This window comes from Podarcis muralis, chromosome 14, assembly GCF_964188315.1.
Source record: "Podarcis muralis chromosome 14, rPodMur119.hap1.1, whole genome shotgun sequence".
NCBI classification, from domain to species: Eukaryota; Metazoa; Chordata; class Lepidosauria; order Squamata; family Lacertidae; genus Podarcis; species Podarcis muralis.
The window spans coordinates 23,355,266-23,374,033 of record NC_135668.1 but is presented as its reverse complement, the minus strand read 5'-3'; the positions used below and the strand labels follow the sequence as shown (position 1 = coordinate 23,374,033).

General features: G+C 43.0%; 1 protein-coding gene across 3 annotated transcripts in view; it reads right to left on the bottom strand.

The window, feature by feature from the left end:
• Positions 1–18,768, bottom strand: part of ADAMTS17 (ADAM metallopeptidase with thrombospondin type 1 motif 17) — a 173,567-nt gene that overhangs the window by 24,964 nt on the left and 129,835 nt on the right. For all 3 annotated transcript variants that reach the window (XR_013390667.1, XM_028705340.2, XM_028705341.2), the window contains 3 exons: positions 12,345–12,504; positions 11,067–11,202; positions 4,618–4,822 (listed from right to left, as the gene is read on the bottom strand). Coding sequence is in view for 2 of the 3 variants with exons in the window: in XM_028705340.2 (XP_028561173.2) it covers positions 4,618–4,822; positions 11,067–11,202; positions 12,345–12,504 (501 nt within the window). In the remaining variant the exon portion in view is untranslated. The remainder of the gene's footprint in view (positions 1–4,617; positions 4,823–11,066; positions 11,203–12,344; positions 12,505–18,768) is intronic.

The window sequence follows — 18,768 nt, the reverse complement described above, 5'->3', positions numbered from 1 at the left end:
CGGCAACCCTCCTCTGAAAGTTAGTTCAGTTTATATTTGTACAAGCGAGGAAGGAAAAAAATGGATTATAAATATGGAATATAACATCAAACGGAACTGTGTGTGTAAAAAAAGGGGGGAAAGGGAGGGAAGCAATATTTTGCAAAAGGTTTACGATGGAAACTTAGAGCTGAGTCTTCCCCTTTATTATTCACAAAGTGAACTGAATAACGCTAAGAGGACTTGGAATTTAATTTAATTGGAAGTATAATTGCTTATATATCTTGAGTTGGAAGGAACGATGAAAGGAGTCTGTGAAGCATGGGACAGAGCAATGGAGAAATTTCTGAAACAACAATGGGGTACCAGCTTCCCCTGAGGCATGACGGATAACAGCAACAACCGGGGGAAAGAAAGACGTAACATCGTACAAGGACAGGAAGGAACACCATGGACAGAATAATTTCCACACACAGGAGGAACAAGGATATAGTTTGAGTTCCTCACTTGCAGTTTTACAAATCATTTGATGCGTCAACACAAATAGGAGTTATTAATATTGCAGTTGTTGTATAGGGGATTATTATTATGACCGGAATGCAAATGAAATGAATAAGATTTTGGAATGCAGAAATAAAGAAAATAATCAAACCATCAAATCTAGCATGCGGGGGGGGGGGGGCACTTTATCTAAATTATATAATTTGGTGTTGAACACTTAGTATTAATCATTGTATTATAATTGGTATTGTTATAATAAGGCTATTATTGGACTAATTGAAAACTAATAAAAATTATTATGAAAAAAAGAGAGTGAGAGTAATGCTTCCAGCCCTAGTCACATGAGTATTTCTAGCCAATCAGGAATATGATGATGTCACTAAAGGCAAACAAAGACTATTCAGGATAATATTTGTCAAATAAGCGAGTAAGCAACATTGCCAAGCAGTTATGGTGCTTTTTGACACTGCGGAAAATGTTCACGAAACTGCTCTGTCCTAATAAAAACACTAACTTTTTCTGGAGCATCAATCTTCACACACACACCCTTCAAGGGATCAGCACAGAAGAAACTGTGGACTTGACACTGAATAAATAGTTGGAGATATCAGATACTCCATGAGATCTTTTGAATGCGCTCCAATAAGTTTCTCTATTTAGGGGGTCTAGGATGGAAACAGGACTCAACTTGATATACGTTACAATAAACGGGCAGATCTCAGCATGCCTGTCTAATCGTCTTAAAAAAATACAATCCAGGCAGTCATGACCTGTTGACCCTGTTAAGGGCATGAATGACAAGTGTTTATGAGCTGGCAAGCAAACAGACATGCTTTGAAATACTTCACAGCAACTGCAAAGTGACTTATTGAAGAAGAAGAAGAAAATCTGGGAAGTCTTCCACTTAATTTATGGCTGCTCATTGCATGACCCCCTTGTGGAAAGTAACATCTTCATAGTGTGAAAGCAAGAATAGAATTCTGCTGGCTACTGGGAAAGATTCCTTAAGATTGTAAGGATGCTGAAACTCAACAGCTGGTCTTGAAATGAGTGGCCGGCTGTAACCATCCTCAAAAAAAGAGAGGGAGGCTGGATAACTTGGTGCTGTGGAGCAGCATTAAAACACAAGACAGGAAAGGATTCAAAAGGCTTACCAGCTGCTTTAGTCTCCTCCTCTAAAACAGGAAATCAGGACCAGCCAGACTGCACTGTAATCACTGGGTGCAACAAGTGTCATTTTGGGGAATGTGAAAATTCTCAGCATATGATAACAGAGATGTGCCCCAAATGCCTTGCAGTATAGCAGAAAATGTTGGGGCACAAGTTTCTGATTGAGTTCCTTATCTGAACTCTAAGCTTTGCAGTGTTGGTTCCAGGATTCTGTTGGTCCTTGGGCACGGCACCCTCTGTAGGTCTCCTCAAGTCAGAAGAGGCAGGACATGAAAACTGAGAATTCTCCTTTGCTGCATCAGAACTTACTGGTTATTCTGTGCAATATAAGAATGGTAGGCAGCAAGGTCAGTGGGCCTTCTACTAGTCTTAGGGCCTTGCCAAATGCCCGGCTTTGTTAACCTATGGAGCTGGCCATGGTATTTCTTCTTTCTCTTTTCCATGATTGCACTTACGAGTTGCTTTTTAAAAAAATAAAAAAGCAAACTCAAAGCGACTTACAATATAATACATATTCTGAGCGGTGGAAAGGAATCCTGATGAGACCCTCTTGGATTGTGTAAATGCGTGCGAGTTGTGCCCAACCACTTGGGGTGACAAGTCAGCCCTGCTGGAAACTTGTCTGGCTTTTGCAAAGTTTATGCACGAGAAGTATAAGCAGATTTGTTCAGATTGGTAGTAGCAGGGCTGATGCATTTCATTTGTTAATGTATGTAGTCAAGACAAAGGTCTTTTTCAGCCCCGCAACCTGAGATCCTTTTAATGGGAGATGCCAAGGTCTGAACCAGGGCTGTCAGCATGCAAGGAACTGAGTTATGGCCCTTTCCCTTAAACATAACCAGAACTTAAAAGGCCCTGAAAAGCAGAAGCAGGGAATCTTACTAATGACTATATAAAGTAGGACCAGATCCACACATTCCTCTTCATATATGTCAGTCCACTGAATGTGGTGGAGCAATGCATCATCTCAAAAAATTGCTACTGTGCCCCATTAAAGTAAGAATTCATTATTTTTCTCCACAATGAAACTGAACCTTCGCTTTATGATTTAAGAACGTAATAGTTTGACTAAAAACCAGATTACATTTTGCATTATATTCAAGTTGGGCAGCCAGAAAAACCCAAAACAATTCATGTGAAATATACAGGAATTTCCACCAGCACCACTGAGATTGTTATTTCATTTTAAGATTATTCATGCTACAAGTAAACTGTATTAACCATGTACAATATACATGACGTAACAATTATTCTCCTTCTCAGCAACATGTAGCATTAGGTCAATTAACAGCAAATGCCCATCTGAGGCTTTTTTTTAACAAAACAACTTGTTTACATTTACCAATCAAGACACAAAATTGATTAAAGGAAAACACACCTCTCACTTTAACGTTATTAAAAAACCATGTATTGCAAAGAAGTGGTTTAGCTGGATCCTTTATCTGATGAATCTCTCACATAGCACAATTCATATTTGTGGAACAAATTCAAGATGCAGATGCTTAGAAGCTAAGGATTGGCTAACCCTGAAACCCAATGCCATGCACACACTTAATTAAGGAGCTTTCCTCATTTAATTTAGACAGGAGTCCGAAATCAATCAAGGCACTCATTATATTAAACATTCAGCTGATCCTTCACCCCTCTAAGCCTGTGAGAGAGCCAGAAAACATCTTTAAAAGTTTTTGTGATAGGAACTCAATAATGCCAGCTGCAAAATATGAACTACACCGTAAAAGATTATGCAGAGCTAATGGTAGGACTCAATGTTGTTAAAAGTCACAATATTACTTTTGTGGAAATAACCTCTTGGCAGCGATATTCCTAAAATCTTTTCCCTAAAAGCAATCACAAGACTCATTGATACAACCTTGAGCAAACAAGCCAAAATAGCAAGTTTTGGTAGATAACACAGCAGAAGAACATTGGGTCAGTGGGGAGAAGCATTGGACCCGTGTTACTAAAATTGGTCTTACATCAATCACTGCCTGATTTTCCTAATACATACAGAGTCACTGTGTGTTGAGAAAACGACTCTGTGAATACACCTAGGGCATTTGGCTCTGTTGCGTGGTGACTAGTTTTACCCCCCTCGATGGTGTTATATGTGTGCTGCTGACCTGAAGAAAATTCTGGAATGTACCATGTTTTTCGCTCTATAAGACGCACCAGACCACAAGATGCACCTAGTTTCTGGAGGAGGAAAACAAGAAAAAAAAATCTGAATCTCAGACTCCAGAACAGCAAGAGGGATCACTGTGCAGTGAAAGCAGCAATCCCTCTTGCTGTTCTGGCTTCTGGGATAGCTGTGCAGCCTGCATTCATTTGCTCCATAAGACGCACGCACATGTTCCCCTTACTTTTTAGGAGGGGAAAAGTGAGTCTTATAGAGCAAAAAATACGGTACTTCTTGAACCATCTAAACAATAAAAGATTCTTGTGGCACCTTAAAGACGAACAAATTTATAATGGCATAAGCTTTTGTGAACTCAAACTCATCATATGATATAGCATGGATGCACGGGGGCAAACCCCACCAACTTGAGCTGCTTCAGGAGGTGCCATTGGATATGTCCCAACCCTAGGTTCTGGAATTGGATTCTGTGAATCTGCATCTGCAGGTGCTATTTGGGGCATGTAAAAGCACCTACATCAGGGTGCTGCTCTCTGGGTATTGTTGGACTACAACTTCCATGAGCCCCGGCCAGCATAGGCAGTGGCCAGAGGGATTAGGGAGTTGTAGTCCAACAAGATCTGGAGAGCACCACATTGGCTAATCCTGGCTAGAAAACACTGATTCTTAATAGCCTAGGAAAAAATATTAATTTTAAGACTTCCACAAAATGCCCCCTTGATATTTATCTTTAAAATTAGATTAATTATGGATCACATGAAGTAGGATTGACTCCAATTTGGGGTTTTTATTGTGGAATTTCTGTCCTTTTCCTCCCACCAAGACTTCTTTACCTTAGACCACTCCGATGCTTCCCATATGGAAAGGCAGTCTCGACCTTCACAGCTTTGTATTGGTGTCGGCTTCGGGCCGAGGCAGTAAAGATCCCTAGTGTTGACATAGGTGCCATTCTGCAGCTGATAGACACATGCCACTTCTCGGATCTGAATGCCTTTGGAACAGGTTGCAGAGCAAGAGCTCCACTGCCCAGCCACCCACCTGTTAAGAAAAGAGAGAAAAGGTATTCAATAGGGGCATAGCCCTTTGAGGCACAAGGCATTTATACAAAGCCACTCATCAATCACTGCCTCTTGTGCCTACCCTGGGAGGGTGTCAGGCCCCACCAACTTGTGTCCAAGGTTTTTATTATTTGAAACCCTTCATTTTTAATGCAGAATTAAGAGGCTTTAAATCTGGACAAAAAGAACCCCTGCAATTTCCTGGTGGTGGAAGATTATGTAGGACAACAAGTCTGGGTTACTGAAGAACACTAGATGCGTATTACTAATCCTTTCTTCCTTGGGCCCAGATAAAAGTGTCCTCCTACCTTGTGTAAGCTGGTTTAAAGACAGGAATGCTTTTGGCATGGCCAGTTCCCCTTACAGGCAATGCACCTCAGAACTAAACTTGTAGGGGGTTCTGGGGTGCCCTCTTTCTGCAGCTCAAATCCTTGAGCTAGATCTCTATACCTGTTTAGTGATGCAAATTGATTGCAATTTAAGTGCCTTAATGAGAAGTATATAATCACATAACAACAACAACAATCTTTATTACGGTCCAGAGACCCAACAAATTGTTACAAAGCAATACACAATTCATACAGCCTACTTCCAGGTTAAACAAGCATTTTTGTTGTTGTTGTTAATATAATCACATAACAGCAAGTGTTGCCCGTCTCTTTTCATTAAGCAAGTAAGTTGTATAAAAACCACCCAAGTCATTTATACCAAGGGTCATTTGGGAGCCTGTGGCTTGCAGACCATGGTTATGCTGTTTAACTGAAGCAAAGTTGCTCATGGGCACTGAATATCCAGTTCTAAAGGTCTCCATGCCCCCTTTGATGCTCAGCTGCTAATGCTAGCTTTTCTGTGGCATGAGCTAATCCAAGAGGGGCCAGGATTCCTCTGCTTCTAGCTGTGATATCCAAGCAGACCAACTAAAACCATCAAGAGGGGTAAAACCATCAGAAAAGTAAAAAGAACAAGAGGAGATTTCAGGAGTGATGAGGTCAGAGTATGAAGAGGAAAACAGAACCACCAGGGGACATTTGGCAATTATGTCATCTGCTTTGTTCAAACAATTGACACAAATAGTACACAGCTACCTACATCACATTGCAAATAAGATTCACATTATGATCAGCTCACAATGAAAAATCCTGTAGCCTTACATTCCCAGGTGCTGTGAAATATATCTGCTTGTCCCCAGAGATATGGACTCTACAGACCTTTTGTCAGTCTGCCCTTCCAATCACCCCATATAACTAATTGCTATTTTGTTGAGACCTGAGCAGCAGAAGTGGAACTTTTTGAGAGTGACTCTGAGTTGGAGGTCATGGGAAGAATCAAGGAAAGAGGAATGTATTTGATAAATGCCTATATGGCATCTCTGCTAAGTGCTTCCTATGACCTGTCACAGAGGAAGATCCCCTCTGTAATTACAGGAATTCCTCGTCAAAGTGAAGAGCTGGAACAATAGCCCTGTGTGAACATGAAAAATGCATGAGGAGAGGGAGGGAGGTGGCAATCACAGCACCCTTTTTTCAGGAAGTTGGAATCCTGGTCTGTCTTTCAGACCTGTCAACTTGATTTGCCTCCCAACCAAACTAATCTTTGCAACCTGATGCCAAGGCACTGAGGGGCCCGCCAGACTCATTTTTTTAAAAAAGCCTGGGAGTATTCTGCAACATGTTACTGACACACACACACAGTGCTGCAGTGCTGAAATTATTCTGCTTTATTAGTTGCCCTGAGATGCTTCCCCCATGCTGCCACAATACTGTTGTCTGGAGAGGCTACAGCACCATAAAAGCAAAACAAAAATAAACCAGAAACTTTGTGGTACAGTGGTACCTCGGGTTACATACGCTTCAGGTTACAGACTCCACTAACCCAGAAAAAGTACCTCAGGTTAAGAACTTTGCTTCAGGATGAGAACAGAAATCGTGATCCGGTGGCGCGGCGGCAGCAGGAGGCCCCATCAGCTAAAATGGTGCTTCAGGTTAAGAACAGTTTCAGGTTAAGAACAGACCTCCGGAATGAATTAAGTACTTAACCCGAGGTACCACTGTATATATAAAAAATAAATGCACTGAAATGCACTGAGTGGAAATGAAGCAGAGTGACTGCACCAAAACTTTTGCAGGTGCAAACCATAATGAAAGTGGGAACCCGTGTGACAGCCCTGATAGCATCATGAGCACAAATAATCATGAATATGCAATAAAAAGGACACCCACAGGACACTATTTAAGCACTGAAGCACAAATTACAGATGTGTTGTTAAAGTCCCAATCAGACAGGGGTGGTGAGATGAAGCTGGGAAGGGGAAAGAGAGGGACTGCTTTACTAATTTACTGTCCTCTCCAGGAGCAGGCATGGCTGCTGTCCAGGCCCTGCTGAATTAAGTCTAGTAAGGGCATTGTAATCTCCCTGTGATCTATAGCTATTGGCAAAGAAAGGAGAGAAAAGGATTGAGAGCGAAGAACAGTAGAGATGAAAGGAGTGAAAAACTTGGTAGGAGCCACCCTGGTTGTTTGCCTCCAGAACTGACAGTTCGACCGCACACCATACAGTCCTGAGAAAAAGGAGGCTGTGACCTCACTTAAAGGGGAAAGGAATGGGAGGAATCAGAAAGGAGACAGCCTCTCACTTTCTTTTCCAGTTCGGTGGTCTGTAAGGAAACAGGAAGACGGGCATGAGACAAGCCAGGAATTCAGTACAATGACAGATGGGAAAATGGACAACCCAGACTGCACTCTTGTCCAGGTCCGGCATAAGTGTCCTTTCATGAACTCGGTACAAAGCTGCAACACGCACGGGGGTGGTTGTGGAATAACTTGAGTTTTAACTTTGTTAAGGACAAATTTCCACCGACACTGTGTCAACCATCTTTTTAGTGCCACTTTCTAAATTTTTTTAATGAGCATTTTAAAAATGTTTTTATAAAACTGATTTTACAAAGGGGGAAGAAAAAAGAGGCAGGAAAGTGTTTGGCTAGGGGAGCGAGATCTGCACATTGCTGATAAATTATAAAAAATAATTTTCTCACCAGTTTTGAGTGGAATTATTGGAACATGGAACTTTTTCAGACGGTTTGTAGAACTCTGCCTCTTTGGGGATTCAAACACTAATATTGTTTTCAGTACGGCAATTCCAAGTATTCTAGTCTTCCTCAAAGAATTCTGGGAATGACACTTTGCTGGGGATGCTGAAAATTCTCTCTTAGAGATAACTAATCAGAATGACTGTTTATGCTGGTTGGTTTTTATTTATTTAAACTTCATTTGCCACTCTTCAGACCCGGCTCTCAGATCAGCATCAGAAGTAAATGCAATAAATGCAATAAATAGGAATATGCTAATTAAAACAACAAATTGCACGGCAAGTTAAAAGTCCAGCATTAAAAATAAAAGACACCAACTTAAACAGCATAAGCAGATTTTTTTAAAGTGCCACTAACAACAAGGTGGCACAGCAGAGGTGGTCCTGCCTCCCACCCTCACATGCCAAATTTCAGATGGGGGGAAGAGGAGACAAGGAGAAATTCTACAGATTAAAGTAGATTAAAGTGTGTAGGGCATCATCTCTCTCTCCTTCATATCCCCTTTGACTCCTCAGCATCCCTTATAAAGTTTGAATTTCTCAATTTATCTACCAAATCACAGTCATTCTCTGAAATACACACTTCCGCAAATTTTGCAATGCAGTTCTCTAGCTAAATAGCATGGACAATAATGAACATACTGAGGAATGCGTTAGTGAAAATAACACACAAAAACTGCATTGCAAAAGTGTATATATTAGGCAAAATTGCATACAAACACATGTATGTTTAGAGAAATTTACACTAAAGAATGCTGATGACTTTTACTGAATTTAAGATTGGAAAAATGAGAAACAGAAAAGCGGAACTGACAGATTCTCCCATCTCATCCCAAGAATGACCATGTGAATTTCTGGTAGCAATAATGTCAAATAGCAGGCCAAACTACAGAGAAATCAAAGCGGTAGCTCTTATGAGAACCAGAGAGTAGAGCTCAATGTAGAAAACAGGAGAAGTTCTTGCAACAACGCTATAATAATTCTGCTTGAACTCTGAAAGCAAACCCAGAGCTTCTTTCTTTAAAAAACCAAAATAAACTATAGTCATGGTGAAAGAGAAAGGTCTCTTTAAGATGTTCTCGGTCAGAGAGTATGCCAAGCATGCATTTCTAATATCTGGGTGGGCAAACACTAATGGAAATTTAAATTCTACAGAGACTTAGAGAATGTGCTTCGGAAAACGTTTCCATTTGGCAGCTTCCGAAGTGTGAATGTGTGGTCGACCTGGAGGGAGCGAGAAAATGTTAGGAGAGAGGGAGAGGCGTGGCCTGCTTGGATGTGAAGCACTGTGTGGTTGTTGGTTGCCATGGTGCTGGTGGCAAAACGAACCAATGAGAGCCACACACTCTAGTTGTCCAGCCGAGGATAATGGCCCTTTATTGTAACTCTAAATTGGCTCAGGAACTCCAAACCAAAAGCAGCAGTTCTGGAATTATATTAAGGGGAAGGATTAAAATCCATAGAGTAAGGCAATTTAGACTTCCCTTTCTCAACAAAACTGGGCTGGGTTGGCACCACCCTTGGATCAACCCTGACTCTTTTTTTTTTTTGCCTGTGGGCTAGCAAAAGGAAAATGAAAGTTTGGGGGTCAGAAATGGCACAGGAAGGCGGTTCCGGAAGCTTCTTCAGGTGGGCTAGAAATCCACACAGACCAGAAACCAGAGTTGGACCACTCCATGGCAAACAGAAAAGGCCCAAAAGGTGCTGCGGAAAGCTGGATTTATTTTTAGAGAATGACCTGACATGTTTCAAGCTTTACAGATCTTTTTCAATGGTGTGTTTTTCCCTTTTGCAACTCTTTCAGAGAGACCAGATTATTTTTCTTCAGCTGGTTTACCTCTCTGTCAATGATTCTTTTGGATATTTTTCTCTCAATCTGCCTAGAAATCTATACTGCCGTGAAGGCTTGAGAGGAGGGTAGCTGAACACCCCCACAAATGACAAGCATCCACTTAAGACCAACCAGTTTTAATTAATTATAACACCATAAATAACTAGAACCTAACTGACACAGGCCTACCTTAAACACAAGCAGACTGCCCAGACTAAGCTAGTCCCTAGTAAAGAAAAGAAGCCTCTGACCATATATGAGCAATGTATGAACTTGGCAAGTCACCAGGGGATTTGGAGACAACCACAGCAAATACCTTCTCTATAGCCTAGTTCTGAATGAGGTAGCAAATACATTCAGTTTCTTATGTGCAAGACGTTTTTCTAAATGGAAGAGTACTTATCTATGTAAACTTAAGTGGTACAGTCCAGGCACAGGATTACCATCTCAGAGGCAACTTGGCTTAGGGGCCCTGGCTTTCCTGACATGGCACAAAGATGTTATTGAAGGATCACAATAAAACATAGGGAATGGAAGGGCTCTGTTAATCTCTCTCATTTTTGTGTCGCTCCAGAAACATTATGCTCTTTAAGAAGCTGTCTGGCAACTAATCCATTGGTCCATTTAGCTCATCCTTTCCCACACTCCGGCCCCTGGGGTTTCAAAGAAGGATGGGAGAGAAATTCAATTCAGTTTTCATTTAAAGGTGAATCTACCTAATTTGCGCTTCCTGAAGCAATATGAAAATTGGAAAAAAGCCATCTTTCAAAATTCACACTTGTACAAATTCTGTGATGTGCTTCACCAACCAAATAACGTGTAGAAAAATGCACATTCTATGATCTCCCAACACCCTTTCTTGTGTGACTCTCAGAAGGGGCCCTTGGGTATGTTGGATCAATGATGTTTAAGAATTAATATATCAAGTCATTATATCCCCCAGCAGAGTAAAAAAGAGAGGTTGGGTGGTGCAGATCTACCAAATAAGTAGAAAAGGAGCTTTATGGCTGAACAAGGCAAAGATGCACAAATGCATTTGTAGATCGGTATGCTTGGAAAAATAGGAATTTGGATGCAGTTCCATGCAGCTCCAGGGGTGTTATAAATGAGGCTTAAAACAGTTTTTAATGTATAAGTATAAAACCTGCATTGGCGAGAAGGCTCAGTTCTATTACAAATGCCTTATTTGTGCTTTCTCTGTTGCATTTACAATGCTCATGCAATCACATAAATAGTGCATGGGAGACGACAATGCAAAATGAACCTTTATATATGAAAAAGTTTATGACGACTGTAATGGGATCCTTACCTTGACTGGCAGGGGTGAACATTACATCTTCTGACCTGAGGCTCAGGACGGGTCACCCGCTGGCAGGCACTGTCGTTCACCAGTATCATAGTCTTGTTAACAACCCGTGTACAGGACACAATGGTTTTACGTTCTCCTGGATGCAAAATGGGGATGGCGGTGTCATTCATTAAATTATCTAAATGTTTCTTTTTCTTCACTAAAAGAAATGTCTTGTTTGCTGAATTCCACTTGGTTGTGAACATGTCCCTATCTTCCAACATGGCTACTTTCCCCAGCAACACCCCACGGATATGGGACTCCAAGCCAAAGAGCACTGCAAGATAACTCTTCTGAACGGTTGAATCTAATTTCACCCATATCCATTATCTGGGAGCCTTTGAAGCTCGCTAATTTGGAATGGGGCTTTCTCAGCTCCGAGGCCTGGTATCTGTCTGCTACAGTGTTGTTGCTGTTGTTGTTTTAGAAAAGCTTTTCTTCTGCAATTCTGAAATGCTTCAGTTAAGGATTCAGATGGGAGAGAACTTGCTGTGCATGATCTGATCAAGGGGATTGAGGAATTCTCCTATGAGGAAAGGTTACAACATTTGGGGCTTTTTGGTTTAGAGGAAAAGTAAGTAAGAGGTGCCAGATTGTAAACCATCCTGTGATCCTTGGATGAAGAGCAGTATAGAAATTTTATAAACAACAACAACAACAACAACAGAATATCATAAATTTATGCCTGGCATAGAGAAAGTGGATAAATAGATGTTTTTCTCCCTCTTTCCTAACACTAGAACTTGGGGACATTCAACGAAGGTGAATGTTGGAAGATTCAGGACAAAAGAAAGTACTTATTCACACAGTGTTTTGTTAAACTATGCAATTTGCTCTTGCAAAGGGCTACTGGCTACAACAGATATACTCTCCTTCCACATTTGGAAGCAGTAATGATTCTGAATACCAGTTGCTGGAAACTGCAGGAGGGGAGAGTGGTCTTGCGCTTGGGGCCTGCTTGCAGGTTTCCCAGAGGCATCTGGCTGGCCACTGTGAGAACAAGATCCTGTACTAGATGGGCCACTGGCCTGATCCAGCAGGGCTCCTCTTATGTCCTAGGACTGATCCCTGGTATCTCCTGCTTAAAAGATTTTGGATAGCATGGTTGGAAATACCTCTTTGCCCAAGACCTTGGAGATACACTATCAGTGAGACAAAGACAGCTGCAAGGTTGAGTACTGGCCTTCTACACTAATGGACCACCTTAGATAAATTATTTTAAACAAACAAAATCTTTACCTCCTCCACACTGCACACTACAACCTTCCCATCCGCTATGGGTCCATATGTACAAGGAGTCCTGATGATGATCTGGCTCACTTCTGTTTTCAGCAGAGTAGTTCACAGGAATGGTGTATTCGTAGTGGATCCCATAATTCTGGTCATGGAATAACAGCACCTAGTTGAGAGAGCAGGAGACAGACAGTTGCTGAGGCTGGCATGTGTGGGGTGGGGAGGCAAGACAAATAAATGGAAATCACCAAAATGGCAAAGCAACCAATAATAATATTAATAAAAGGTTTAGGTCAAGGGATTTATGAGTGAAATATAAACAACACGGTCTACTTCCGGGGAGTAGAAGCCCTGTGGTTGCAAATCCATCTCCACAGAGGAGATCATCTGGAAGGAAAGGATGTTTGATCTACTGTAAAACTATGCGTCTATAAAAACCTTGAAACCTAGATTTAAATTTATTTAGTTATAAAAATATTTATACGCCACAATTCATTAAAAAGATCAGAATGGTTTACAACAATTATACATAAAACCATGAAATAAGAACAATATTAAAAAGTTAAAATCAGTAATCACCTAACTATTATGGAAAGATATTTTCTAAATCACCCACATAAGCCTGTATTTTTTGTGATGCTGCAGGGGTGCTGAGCTAGCCAAGAATGAAAGCAATCCTCTACCCTTGCTGTTGTCCTGCTAGCAATTGGCATTTGATGACACTTTCCCTCTGAACTTGGAGGACTTTTGACAGTGTAATGCTTTAGAAACTGTGCATTGTAGTTTCATATTGTTTTATTGTCCTCATTATATGCTGTGCCAATCTGGCAGGGAAAAGGCAGCTTGTAAAGGCCTATAAATAAATAAGATTATACCTTTAATGTGAAACTTGCAGTCTCAACTCCCCACACCTTCCCCAAGTTTGCTGCTGGCAACTCAGCTAGAAGTAATTACGACTGCAGGAAATGTGAAAACCAACCAAGCTTACTCTTAAAGCGACTCATTAATGATTCTGTTGAATTAAGATGCCATTGACTGTACAAGTTTAAATTTGTTTGGGAGGCTTCAGGTGTGCTGGAAGGTGTGCTAGTACTTGGAACAGGTTGGAATGAAGACGGGAAGGCCAGGGGGATGGGTGGGCAAGCAGGCAGGTGACACTGTATCTCATTGCAGTGAAATGGTACATGAGTTTATTGAAACAGCCGGAGGTATTAAGGAGCCCATTGAACAAATCAAGCCATAAATAAACATGGTAGTGTGTTGTCTAATGTGTGGTAGGGAACGGTGCCAACTAGAACTGATCTGCCCCTCTGACAGCTTGAGGCATCTGCTACTGCTTAGACTTTGTGGAATGAGACAAAATAGGTAAAATCAAATGCTGCCTTTTATAAGGTTGCACAGAGAAGCTAATGAACACCGCCCATGTAACAGTGGAGGCTGCTCCATTAGGGGAAATGGAGCACTACTCCAACAACCGTAGTCTTCCCTTAGTACAGGCATAGGCAACCTTCGGCCCTCCAGATGTTTTGGACTACAATTCCCATCATCCCTGACCACTGGTCCTGTTAGCTAGGGATCATGGGAGTTGTAGGCCAAAACATCTGGAGAGCCAAAGGTTACCTATGCCTGCCTTAGTAGGTCTCAATTGCTCGCCTTCTTTATTGCCTCCCATTGCCCCCAGCACATGATTTCTCAGAGGTAAGTCATCTCTAAACACTGAAGTTCTATTTAGTTATCCTGGTCAATGACCATTAACAATTTTATTCTGTGAACCACCCTGAGAGCTTATGATAAAAGGCAGTACAGTGGTACCTCAGTTTAAGAACAGTCCTGTTTACGAACGATTCACTTTATGAACTCCGCAAAACCGGAAGTAGTGTCCCGGTTTGCAAACTTTACATTGGTCTAAGAATGGAATCCAAACGGTGGAAGAGCACCAGCAGCAGGAGGCCTCATTAGGGAAAGCTCGCCTCGGTTTAAGAATGGTTTCAGTTTAAGAATGGACTTCCGGAACGGATTAGGTTCATAAACCGAGGTACCACTTTATAGAAATTCAAAGAAGGGAGAAAATGGTTTCTTGAAAGTACCGTATTTTTCGCACCATAGAACGCACTTTCCCCCCTCCAAAAATGAAGGGGAAATGTGTGTGCGTCCTATGGTGCGAATGCAGGCTTTCGCTGAAGCCTGGAGAGTGAGAGGGGTCGGTGCGCACCGACCCCTCACGCTCTCCAGGCTTCGCACACCTCTCCGCAAGCAGCGGGAGCCCAGCGCTGGGCTCCCGCTGCTTGCGGAGAGTTGCCTGCATGCCGAAGCCTGCGCGCGCTGAGATCAGTGCGCCCAGGCTTCGCGGACCTCTCCGCAAGCAGCGGGAGCGCTCCCGCTGCTTGCGGAGACTTGCCTGCATGCCGAAGCCTGCACGCGCTGAGATCAGCGCGCCCAGGCTTCGCGGACCTCTCCGCAAGCAGCGGGAGCGCTCCCACGGCTTGCAGAGAGCTGCCTGTTTGGGGGCTGGGGTCGGAGGAAGCTCGAGCTTCCCCCGCCCCAGCCCCGTGCCCGGGAAAAAAAATAATTTCCCCCCCTTTATTTCCCCCCCAAAAAACTGGGTGCGCCCTATGGTGAGAAAAATACGTTAGTATCGTGCTTTGCCAAGAGAAGTGAAGGAGTGCCGATCATAGTAGCTGTAGCTTTAAAGGGGGCATTGCACAACACAAAGCCCAAATGTCATCTTGCTTGGCAAAGTGCTTGCCAGGAGAGGTAAAGCTGAGCATTTCTGACACAGAAAAATTATTTTTTTGCTACAGTCTTTCAATCTCCCTACCCCCAACAGCAAGAGGATGCTATGTCAGGTACATATGGGAATAGTTACTAGGCATTCATGGAAGATAAGTCACTCTTGCCATGTTCAACTGGAAATTAGACCAAAAAAATCATTTTTCCTGTAAAAACAAACAAACCCAAAACTAAACCAAGTTTGAAGAACCTCTAGATGTTGCTGAACTACAACTCGCACCATCACTGTCCATTGGCGATGCTTTCTGGGGCTGATGAGAGTAAAGTAATGCTGCCTAAAAGTAAATGCGTCCTACTAATTTTTAACCTAGCGCAAATGAGATCAAAGTGGAAACTGAAAAAGAAACATACTTTTGAGGTAATTGAAGGAAGATCACTTTTGTACTTAGTCCCCAAATATCCTGTAGAACCTTGAAGACATGGCTACAGACACTTGCATTTTGCAGAGAATACTCACTGCATCCTCCACCTCACAGCTGTGGTGCCCCCTGCAGCTCCATGCCCAGTGGGGCTGAACTGGTCCCCCATACCCTGCAACATTTCTCCGATGAAAATAGGGACATTCTATTCTGTTATCTCCATTCTGAAGGAAATCAGCCCTGAGTGCTCACTGAAAGGACAGATCCTGAAGCTGAGGCTCCAATACTTTGGCCACCTCATGAGAAGAGAAGACTCCCTGGAAGAGACCCTGATGTTGGGAAAGATTGAGGGCACAAGGAGAAGGGGACGGCAGAGGACAAGATGGTTGGACAGTGTTCTCGAAGCTACCAGCATGAGTTTGACCAAACTGCGTGAGGCAGTGGAAGACAGGAGTGCCTGGCGTGCTCTGGTCCATGGGGTCACGAAGAGTTGGACACGACTAAACGACTAAACAACAATTCTGTTATCAGGAAGATTCTCGCACGTTTGATCTTGCTGCACACTTATACATCATATACACATATACAGCTGTCACCTTGAGCCAATTACCTCTCTGCCTAACCTACCTCACAGCATTGTTGTAAAATAAAAAATGTGTGAGGGAAGGGATTATGTACAACACCTTCAAGAGAAGGTGAGGAAAGGCCAGCTCTCCAGTAGCTGTTATGAGCTGCCCAAAAGAGGAGGCCAGTGGCAACCATAGAAAGGCAATGGGATGCTTCCTCGCAGTCGCCATCGTCAGGACAAGCACCTGCTGATCCTTCTCCCAGAGCCTGGTGCTGGCAGAGCTGGCAGGGGAAATCGGGATATTCCAGGATCAAATCAGAAGCAGGGGTGGCTCCTGTAATTCTGGGACCATCCTGGGAAAATCGGGACACTTGGAGGGTATGTTGTCCCCGCAGCACCACTTTATCTGCCTCTGCAAATACCACCAGCGACTATGGGGTGGAAAATTCACACTCCTAAGTCTGGGTTCGGGGACACGGGTGGCGCTGTGGGTTAAACCACAGAGCCTAGGGCATGCCGATCAGAAGGTCGGCGGTTCGAATCCCCGCAACACGGTGAGTTCCCTTGCTCGGTCCCTGCTCCTGCCAACCTAGCAGTTCGAAAGCACGTCCAAGTGCAAGTAGATAAATAGGTACCTCTCCGGCAGGAAGGTAAACGGCATTTCTGTGCGCTGCTCTGGTTCGCCAGAAGTGGCTTAGTCATGCCAGGCCACATGACCCGGAAGCTGTACGCTGGCTCCCTCGGCCAATAAAGCGAGATGAGTGCTGCAACCACAGAGTTGGTCACGACTGGACCTAATGGTCAGGGGTCCCTTTACCTTTAAGTCTGGGTTCAGGCTAGCTGTTTATGCCCCAGGACTGGTCCTGACAGTGTGCTAATCCACTGCTGCTTAATTGTTTTGTTTAAGGTTGGGTGTTAAGTGAAGGTGCTGAGGGCTGAGAGCACTCCAGCAAACATCTGCTTGGGTCTGGTAGATCCTGCCTTCATGAAGACGTTCGGCCAGATAACCCTTGAGGCCCTTCCAGTCCTTTTAATTCTATGAAAGCAGGCACTCATCGCCTTAAAAACTTTTGTGTGTGTGCCGATCTGTACGAAAACAGACAAATATCTTTTGCAAGATGGGGAGAAATAAAAGACACATCTGTAGCTACAGAAGGAGCTTTATTAGTCTGAGTTGGAAGCCAAAGCTAAGACAAACCAGACAATAAGCTATAGTTTTAAAGCTTTTTGCAGGATCCAAAACACTCGCCAGCACAAGACGTGAAGCCCCACCCTGCTCTTATTTAAGCAAACAAGATGCTAACGACATTGCTGTACAGCTCGGAGGAAGCCGTCGTATTTGGAAGCATCTCGTGGGCTGAGATGGCCTCCAGTTGCCAAGTGGAGGTCTGAAGGAGATCTAGCTACACAAACACTCATTTATCCAAGGAACATACTTACAGTAACATATTTGGAGAAATGCCTTGGGTATTTAAAGGAGGGGAAGAAAGAGGGGGAAAGGCAAGCTCCTTCTTTAAAAAAGAAAAGGAGAGAGAGAGAGAGAGAGAGAGAGAGAGAGAGAGAGAGAGAGAGAGAGAGAGAGATATCTTTATTATCTCAATCTGGGAACAAGGCTAGAGAATCTAAGGGCCCATATGAAATAGATTTCATGCCATTGTTTGGCTGTGTGGGTAATTGGGTTTCAAACGGAGGTCAAGATGTCTTCACTCAGGTGATTTGCGCTTTGTGAGTCAATGCTGTTCTAACAGTCTTCAGAACAAGTGGTTTTCAAACTGCATTCCAGGGAATCCTGAGGACCCTCGGAAGCTGCAGAGGCCCTCAGTGAGAAGATTGGTAATGGGGAACAGGTTTCCCTGAAAAACAACCTGTTAGGTGGTCACGAGTCCTACATCACAAAGAACAGCCCTCCCTTTGAAGGACTGTCAGAGGACAGCCACCCCACCACTTTGAAGGCACTCCATATTTGAAGAGCTGCCAGGTATGGTTTAAAAATTAAGAACATTAACAAATCTACAATTTTATGGTTATAAGGGAGAACATCAAGGGCCTTGAAGATGCCCATCAAACATTAACAGCACTTGGACAGCAGAATGAGCAGGGACAACACTCACCTGGTCATGGTCCTCATCCAGGAGGTTGAGATGTATTTCTAATTATTGTAATTACTGTACTGTTAAATTAACATCGATGCATATGGATTAGTATGAGCATATTTTATTTCTGGTAATGTAATCCTTGTTTTTTCTTTTGCAAATATATCAGTGGCTAAATTGCAGCCAGCCTAGGACTCGCTTATCTTCCTCTGCAATGTGCAACTGCAGAGGACTGTGGGGACACGTTGGACTGTGGTCCCTTGTGGGGCAGAGATAAGGCAAAAAGGCCTAGTGAGTGTCTCGCATGAACCATATGTTCATATGCTCCAGAATCTTTCCATGATGCACTGGATTTCTGTGGCATATGCTCACCAGGCAAATGAATGTGGAAAGGGTTCCTTGAAGTCAGAAAGTTTGGAAACCAATGGCGCTTTCCAAGTGTTTTTGACTACAACTCCCATTAGCCCCAACTGGCAATGACCAATGATCAGGAATGATAGTAGTTGCAGTCCAAAACATCTGGAAGGCAACAAGTCTAAAAGACTGGTTTAAACAATGTTGCCTATTCTTCCTCTTTATTGTGATTATTTTCGATTTAAGCAGCTTTTCAGACAGGTTAT